Source organism: Poromitra crassiceps (genome assembly GCF_964638095.1).
Source record: "Poromitra crassiceps genome assembly, chromosome: 2".
In the NCBI taxonomy this organism is placed as follows: Eukaryota; Metazoa; Chordata; class Actinopteri; order Beryciformes; family Melamphaidae; genus Poromitra; species Poromitra crassiceps.
The window spans coordinates 95499458-95509195 of NC_139624.1; the positions used below are offsets into that span (position 1 = coordinate 95499458).

General features: G+C 42.8%; 1 protein-coding gene across 1 annotated transcript; it reads right to left on the reverse strand.

The window, feature by feature from the left end:
• Positions 1–945: 945 nt before the first annotated feature.
• Positions 946–3998, reverse strand: LOC310770814 (olfactory receptor 4B13-like; the record flags this gene model as incomplete). The annotated part of the gene is made up of 3 exons (XM_083631855.1): positions 946–1248; positions 2477–2750; positions 3643–3998. The coding sequence occupies 3 exons, from the start codon at positions 3996–3998 to the stop codon at positions 946–948; spliced, it is 933 nt and encodes a 310-aa protein (XP_083487981.1).
• Positions 3999–9738: the final 5740 nt, after the last annotated feature.

The window sequence follows — 9738 nt, forward strand, 5'->3', positions numbered from 1 at the left end:
TCTCTGTCTAAAAGAGTTAGTTTGTAGAGTTAGTAGTTATGTAGATATTAGCCGTTGAGTACAGCATGGTTTCAGCTGTCTGAGAGTGAAAGCTGAGATAATCGCAGTTTTGTGAAATTCAATCAAACAGGCAGAACAGTCACTTTAACCATTTATTTTTGGCATCAGTGAGAGATCAGACATCCAAACAATATAGTTCCGAACGCCCTCTCCTTCAACTCCTCCCTCCGTGGGCGTGTCTAGTGGCTTTCAGCCTGCGTTTGTCACAAGCGAGTGCTCTGCTGCAGCCTCCCTCCCTGGCAGCGAGTTTGAGCAGCCTCCCTCCCCGCCTACAGTATGAGAATGAGGCTCGTTGGTTTCTGGGTTTTCGGAATGCGTGCGATTCTGGCCTTTCTGCGGGCGTTTCAAAGTGTGTTTTACCCATAATATATTATGCAAATTTGCAATCCCCCATGTGCTGCTGCTGGCGCGGCCCGAGAGCGGCGAGTCTGGTGACTGATGACTGTAAAATCGGCAAGCCATTTCCTTGAGAATGGAGGAAGCAGCCGCGGGAGGCGGCTGCTTTTGGTTGACTTTCTTTCTGTCGGGAGGGCACCGTCGCCACCTAGCTGGTCGGTAAAATAGATTATACACATTCTCTTCCTCCAATTCTGCTATAGGAGACGTAAAAGGGGTTGATCGATGTCCCACCGTCAAAAAAAAAAAATGTTTATGTAAGACGAGATATCTCGTCTATGGCACTCAACGGTTGGATTATGTAAGACGAGATATCTCGTCCATGGCACTCAACGTGTTAAAGCGTCATTTTATCGGCCTGTCATATCGGAACAAATGTGCAGGGGCGATGCCGATATTTCATTTTAACGCCTTTATCGTCCGATACCGATGACATGCCATTATCATTGTGCATCCTATACAGTAATGTCCAGAGAGTGTGAACGAGGCTCAGCTCACAGCGTGGACCTTGTGAGTGAAGATCCGGACGATCCTGCAACGGATCTGCTGGAGGTTCATGCCATAGATGATGGGGTTGAGGAGCGGAGGAACCACCAGGAACTCTGCGGCCAGCACATTCTGTAAGGGCTGCAGGCCCGAGCCTGCACTGCCGTACCGCGAGTACAGCGCGTCAAACAACAGGAACACGGTGAAGATGATGAGCGTAACCAGGTGAGGGAGACATGTCTGGGCGAACTTCCTCCTGCCCGCCTTCGACTTCAGAGAGGTTTTGACGATGTGCACATATGACACCTGCAAGAAATTACATAATTTTGTTTCATTCTCATGGAGAATTCCAGCCCATTCTCATTTCCAACAGCTCAAATTCTGCATTATACAGACGTGGAAGATACCCTTTTTTTTTGACGTCCAACAGAATTTCCCACAACGTCTGAAAGCGATGCCCCAGGATTGCGAACAGTCAAGTAATGTAAGTCATTAAAGGAGTAGGGGTGTTTTTTTCTGTACTGTATAACTTTACTACTGTATGTATGGATATGAGGCAGAAATAGCATGCAATGCATATATGTACAGTATGACGTGTTTGAATATGCATGATTCAATTCAAGATAAGTTAAGTTTATTAGTATCCCAATTAGCTACAGCATTGCAGCAGCTATTCTTCCTGGGGTCCACAAGCCTAGATGTTATTAGGATGTTGGGAGTATTAACCCTAACATACATGTCTTTGATAGGAGTGCATGTCTTTGACGGGTGTATTAACCCTAACATGCATGTATTTGACAGGAGTATTAACCCTAACATGCATGTCTTTGACAGGAGTATTAACCCTAACATGCATGTCTTTGACAGGAGTATTAACCCTAACATACATGTCTTTGACAGGAGTATTAACCCTAACATGCATGTCTTTGACAGGAGTATTAACCCTAACATGCATGTCTTTGACAGGAGTATTAACCCTAACATGCATGTCTTTGACAGGAGTATTAACCCTAACATGCATGTCTTTGACAGGAGTATTAACCCTAACATGCATGTCTTTGACAGGAGTATTAACCCTAACATGCATGTCTTTGACAGGAGTATTAACCCTAACATGCATGTCTTTGACAGGAGTATTAACCCTAACATACATGTCTTTGACAGGAGTATTAACCCTAACATGCATGTCTTTGACAGGAGTATTAACCCTAACATACATATCTTTGAGAGGAGTATTAACCCTAGCATACATGTCTTTGACAGGAGTATTAACCTTAACATGCATGTCTTTGACAGGAGTATTAACCCTAACATACATGTCTTTGACAGGAGTATTAACCCTAACATGCATGTATTTGATGGAGGGGAGGACACTGGAGCAGGAGGAAACCCACATGAACACAGGGAGAACATGCAAACTCGACACAGAAAGGACCTGGGACGGACCGGGGTTCGAACCTGGAACCTTCATGCTGTGAGGCAGCAGCGCTAACTCGAATCTGTAAGTTGAGCCTGTTGGGATGATAATACGCACCAGGATGCTGAGGCTCTGAACGGAGTGTGAGAGGATGAGCAGGAAGCCGTATACGTTGTTGAGCGTGGTGTCACTGCAGGACAGCTTCACCACGTCCCAGTTGGTGCAGAAGAGCTTGTCGATGTTTCGGCCGCAGAGGGGCAGCCGGCCTGTCAGGTAGACGCCCACCGATGTCTCCAGCAGAGAGAACAGCCAGGTGAGCACGAGCAGCTGGCCCACCTTCCCCGCCGTCATGACTGCGTGGTACTGCAGCGGTTGGCAGATAGCCACGTACCTGCAGGGGTGGAACAAGTACTCTTAAATTACCAAAACAGCAATCTCAAAATACTCCATTACAAGTACAGTAAAAGCCTTGCATGAAAAATCCTACTCACGTAAAAGTACATAAGTATTAGCAGCAAAATGTTAAAGTATTAAAGTAAAAGTAGTGGTTTGGTTTATATGACATCATTACTCACTCAAGTACTATACAGTTAATAGTTCCCAACCTAGGGGTCGGACCCCTCCAAAGGGTCACCAGATAATTCTGAGGGCTTGTGAGATGATTTTATGCGAGAGGAAATAAGAAAAACACAAATCTGTTTTCAGTTTTAGGACTTTTTCTCTAATGTTTGATTTCTGCTGAAATATTGGATCATTTGAACCAAATGAAACTATTGAGGTTTAGAGGGGAAAATCACTTTTTGGTGGAGCTGTTAATGATTCATACACATGTGAAATGCGACACCGACTACACACTGCTTTTTGTAAGATGTCAAAAAGGTTGGAAACCACAGGTTTAATCTGTAACAATGTATTTTTAAAAGCTTATTATCCATTGTGTCAAATCATCATCTGAAAAGTAACTAAAGCTGTCGGATAAATGTAGTGGAGTAGAAAGTACAATATTTCCCTCTTAACTGTACTGGAGTGGAAGTATAAAGTAGCAGCATCAAATGGAAAAACTCAAGTAATATACAAGTACCTCAGAATGTAACTGAAGTTCTTGAGACCCTTTCTTTTTATTTACTGCCACGTGTTCAATAGGGGAGAGGTTTACAAATATGTATGTATGAAAATACTATATATATGTATATATACATACATGTAAAACCAATAAATATATCTTTGAAAAAAACAAAAAGTTTGTGAGTAAATGCACTTAGTTACTTTCCACCACTGCATACCTGTCATAGGCCATCACTGTCAAACTGGTAAATTCACAGAAAACATAGGAGTAAACACCAAATATCTGGGTTAGGCAGCCAGGGTGTGATATCACGTGAGTGTCAGCCAAAAGGTCATGAAGCAGCTTTGGATAAAAACTAGAAGCACCGTATATTCCGTTAAGGCACAGGTTACACAGGAATAGATACATGGGCTCATGGAGCATCTTCTCCAGAAAAATTGTAACGATGAGGGTCAAGTTAATAAAGATGGTGAAGAGGTAGATGATGAGAGTAAATGCAAAATAGATTTGTCTGGTTGTCTGAGTTTCATTTAAACCTTTCAGCAGAAGCACAATCTCTGACTTATTTTCCATGTTTGTAGATAGAATGCAGCTGTGAGTTCAGCTTTCTCACAAAACAAGACCGTCTCAAGGCTGTTCATGACGTTACGCCCCCTCCACCATACACAGGCATATGTACACAAACACACACGCACACACCACATCAATGACAACAAACTGCAGGCAGGGTTGCCAGATCTGATTTACAGTTTCCAGCCCAATCACAAGTTAAAAACTGCCCAATTCAATAAAAACTAGCCCAATTCATAACCTTGCTAAAGACCTGTATGAAACCAGTACATATGCAATAGCAAGCACATCATAAGCATACAAAGCTTCATATCTGCATCAAATAACCAAAGATAAAGCAAAGCTTCGTATCTGCATCAAATAACCAAAGATAAAGCAAAGCTTCATATCTGCATCAAATAAGCAAAGATAAAGCAAAGCTTCATATCTGCATCAAATAACCAAAGATAAAGCAAAGCTTCATATCTACATCAAATAACCAAAGATAAAGCAAAGCTTCATATCTGCATCAAATAACCAAAGATAAAGCAAAGCTTTGTATCTGCATCAAATAACCAAAGATAAAGCAAAGCTTCGTATCTGCATCAAATAACCAAAGATAAAGCAAAGCTTCGTATCTGCATCAAATAACCAAAGATCAAACAAAGCTTCATATCTGCATCAAATAACCAAAGATCAAACAAAGCTTAAATAACCAAAGATCAAACAAAGCTTCGTATCTGCATCAAATAACCAAAGATAAAGCAAAGCTTCGTATCTGCATCAAATAACCAAAGATCAAACAAAGCTTCGTATCTGCATCAAATAACCAAAGATCAAACAAAGCTTAAATAACCAAAGATCAAACAAAGCTTCGTATCTGCATCAAATAACCAAAGATCAAACAAAGCTTAAATAACCAAAGATCAAACAATGCTTCGTATCTGCATCAAATAACCAAAGATAAAATGTTAGGTAAACAGGATCGCAACCCACAAAGAGTGCAGCCAGACAACCAAATATGCCAATTGCAAAATGCACCTCTGGGGCTACAATGAAGGGATCAAATACTGGCATGAAATGTGAGCCACAAAAAACACCTAAATCCTAACCTATTTAAAAACTATAGGGTGGAAGGCTCTCACTCGCATGCATGCGTGCACACACACAGCCACGAAAAAGTTTTTAAATTGATCAGTATATGAATCAGTCACAGTGCAAATGTTGTTGCAGAAAATTACAATATAAAACAGTGTGACAAAAAAGTATGGCAATAAAGAAGTAGTGCAATACTGTCTGAATCATAAGAAGAAGACTGAGCAACGTGATTGGTAAACTACGATTGAATACCAACTCATGTCAATGAAATATTTCTGAAATTAAATTATTCAATAATATGAGTGAGTGGATGCAACATAATTTACTGAATTTGGTATCTGTGTTTTAACCATAAAATGACAGCTTGTTTGGTAATATTATTTTCACAATATTTTCAAAACCCCACTAAATGTTGCGACTAGCCCAACACTATTTTTCCCCACCCAATGTAATCAAAAGTAGCCCAATTGGGCAGAACTGCCCAATCTGGCAACACTGAATGCAGTGTGTGAAGCTGCAATGAGTCACAGTGTCCTAGAAGAAACCGTCCTCCAGCCCCAACGCTCAGTTCAGGACATTGTAGAAGAAAAGTGAAGCGAGGAAAAAACACTATTTTAGATTTGAGTCATTTAGATTAACTATGAGAAACCTAGAATGAGTCCAACCATAACATCAAATGATCACCAACATTACAAGCAACTAATAGTGAGGAGGTCAAGTGTCCTCAGTGGCTGTCTGTGCTGTACAGCAGCATAGCACTCCGATCCTGAGCCTCTTATGGAGCTCCGAAGGCATGGCGACGCGTCACAGCGACAGGCAGCTGGGTGAGTGGCAGCTTAACCCATCTGATGTCATCAAGGAGGCTGCTGCCCCGCCCCTCCCCACTGAGATGTAAAAATCCTCCTGACAAAGAGATGTCCAACTCTGACCACAATTATCTTTCACTAACTAAGACCACGCCACAATCAAATATATTTAAATGATTTATTGATGGATATGGGCCGAGGGAAGAAAGGATCGAGGGTGGAGGTATGAATGAATGATGAATGAATGAATAATGATAGGGATCAAGGGTAATGGGATGTAAGGATGATCGAGGGGAGGGATGGATAGTGCTTAGAGACTGGGGATGATCCAGGCGTTTATGGGGTTCCTGTACTGAAGGAGAAGAGCAAAGGGTTGGGAGGGTGGGATGAGAGAACTGAGACATGAAGGAGAGGTTGCGGCAGGCGTGTATATTGTAGGGTGAAGCCGGAAGTTGAATGTGAGCTTGAGGCGTGGTCTTGTTCCTGAACTTAAGTTATTAAAAATCGAACCACATTTGTAGGAAAGGTTTCATTGGGCCTACCTGCTATGGTTGAGTCAAATACGCGGATGAAACTAGTAAGATTCAAGCTTATTTTATTTAGACTCCTGAGGCAAATTTGTCTTGGACAGTCAGGCTGCCACATACTAGGATAAATAAACAGGAGTTGCTGGCTGCTTGCCTAGGCGCGGGGCCGCTTCTATTTCTGTTGGTGAAACCGTTGTTTGCTTAAAGGATAATTTAGGTTTTTTTCAACAGGGACCCTATTTTCCACACTGTATGTGTCTAATAAACTCATCGTGACAAAAAAGAATCGAATTGGTCAAGTACTCACCGAGATAGCCTTGTCTACAGCTGGAGCAATGTGCTCAAACAACTACACAGTGTAACCCAGTCGGGCAATTGCGCACCGCATCGTCAATACACGTTCACTAATAAAACAGTTTGTTTTGGGCTGGGAGGCTCAAACTGTCAATAGTATCTGGCAACATGAAAATTACTATATATATTTAGCTGATTGATGGATAGTTTCCCATTCAGTCCCTCTGTTTTGGCCGCTTCTTCCAGTTCACTTTTGGGACATGGAAGAAGCTTGTATGGAGACGACTCTATACATGAATATTATTCTCCGGGGCATACGAGTAGGCGAGGAGAGAAAGAGAGAGGAGCTGCAGACAGAGGGGCAACCAGCAAGACAGTGAAGCTCGCGCTGTCTCACCACAGAGGATTTCCCCTCTCTCGTCTCATCAACAGCGCTGTGTTGGAGACTCTTCCATGTCCCAAAACTGGAACTGGAAGAAGCAGCCAAAACAGAGGGACTGAATGGGAAACTATCCATCAATCAGCTAAATATATATAGAGTAATTTCCATGTTGCCAGACACTATTGACAGTTTGAGCCTCCTAGCCCAAAACAATCAGTTTTCTTAGCGAACGTGTTTTGACGATGCGGTGCGCAATTGCCCGACTCGGTTACACTGTGTAGTTGTTTGAGCACATTGCTCCAGCTGTAAACAAGGCTATCTCTGTGAGTACTCAACCAATTTGAAAAAAATTGTCACAATGAGTTTATTAGACACATATTCAAGACTCACAGTGAAGACACAGGCATTGTCACTGCAAAGGTCCCAATGCGCTCTGGCATATGGATGGGTGGGTATGATAAACTAAAGTCATTGCATTGCGATCAATACAGTTGCAACACTTCAGAAACTCAGGATATAGCCTACCACTGACTGAGTCGGAGAATGAGCTATGTACAGTATGTAGGCTACACACTGTGGGCGGTGCTCTCCTATAACTTGTTTTGATGGAGTTGATTTTTCAGTTTTTTGGCAGCCTGGAGGTGGGGGTGGCTGCCCTGGGTGTCTGGGGCCGGGAGAGGGGCTCTTAGCCTGGGTATGGTGGCAGCCTGGTGGTGGGGGTGGCTGGCCTGGGTGTCTCTATAGGCCCAGCCATAGGCCCATGCTTTTAGCCTCTCTGGTCTTAAGACATGTTAACTTGTGTCCCTGGGAATCCAAATAGACCAGCGAGGCTGCGCTATTAGCCTGTCTGGTCTTAAGGTCCTTACACATCAATAGCGATGCGAATATACGGCACGAAATTGTTTTGAAAAAAGTTTTGACCCACCTGTCAATCACAGCCACAGATTCAATTCAATTCAACTTTATTTAAAGTGTAAAATCACCATGAACATGGTCTCGAAACACTTTACAAGCAAGGCATTACACAACAGTACATTTTGAAACGAATGTAAAAATAGATATGCAAACAGAATATGAGTTAGAACGTAGGGCTGATTCAAGCACAGGGAAATAGAAAAATAGCCATAATACAAGATAGAAGAGAATAAGGAACAGGAAATAGAAAACTAATAAATAGCCACAATACAAGATAGAAAAATAATTACAGTAGGCAGATGATACACTGTCAGGTAGTGTCATACGATTGAGAAAATAAGTGGGTTTTTTGTCTGGCCTTGAAGACCTCAACGGAACCCGCATCCCTAACTGATCGGGGAAGTTGGTTCCAGAGGTGTGGAGCGCGATAAGAGAATGCTCTACTACCTGCTGTTATCTTTTTAATTTTTGGCATGGTGAGATAGTTTCCCTCCTGTGAGCGGGAGCATATGGGATGAGTTCTGATAGATACAGCGGTGCGAGCCCATGTAAGGATTTATAGGTTAATAAAAGCAGTTTAAAATCTGATCTGAAAAAGATCTGGCCTGGATTGGGAGCCAGTGGAGGGCACTTAAAACCGGAGTTACTGTATGTGATCGAACTTCCGGGTTTTGGTTAGTATTCTGGCCGCAGCATTCTGTACAAGCTGTAGGTTCCTAGTGGCCCGAGTTGGTAGGCCAGAGAAGAGGACATTACAGTAGTCAAGTCTCGACGTAACAAATGCATGAATTAAAATGTCTGCGTCTGATGGACTTAAAAGGGGGCGGATCTTTGTGATATTGCCGAGATGAAAAAATGCAGTCTTGGTTATTGATTTAATATGGGCATCGAATGAGAGCGCAGAGGCGAAGGTTACACCAAGGTTTTTCAGAGTCGAAGTCGGGGTAATTACACAGTTGTCAATGGTTAGGCTAAGGTCAGCGAGGAGTGGAAGTTGAGTTTTTGGACCGATGACGAGAAGCTCAGTTTTGTTGGCATTTAGGCGCAGGAAGTTCTGCGACATCCAGTCTGTGACGGCAGTTAAGCAGGAGTTGAGGTTTGCCTGTTGGGAGCGATTGTTGGGTGTAATGGGTATGTAGATTTGTGTATCATCGGCATAACAGTGAAAATGAATGCCAAAACTACGGAAGATGTCGCCAAGGGGCAGTAGCTAGACGCCGAAAAATAATGGACCCAGGACAGATCCCTGCGGTACCCCAAACTGTACGGAGGAGAAGGTTGATGTTGTGCTTTTATGGAAGACACAGTGCGTTCTATCAGACAGGTACGAAATTATCCACGTGAGTGCAGTACCGCAGGTGCCCACATATTGGGATAGGCGATCTATCAGGATGTTGTGATCCACTGTATCGAAGGCAGCGCTTAGGTCCAGCAGAATAAGGAGTGAGGAGGAATTGGAGTCAGATGCTAGCAGAAGGTCATTGGTGACTTTAGTGAGAGCAGTCTCAGTGCTGTGGAGTGATCTAAAACTGGATTGAAAGGGATCGAGGAGGCTATTGTTAGATAAGTGATCAATTAGTTGGGTTGAGACTATTTTTTCAAGGGCTTTGGAGAGGAATGGGAGATTTGATATTGGTCTGAAGTTGTTTAAGATGTCAGGGTCGAGATTTGTTTTTTTGAGTAATGGTTTGATGACTGCTGATTTGAAGGACGTGGGCACAACGCCAGATAACAGGGACCTA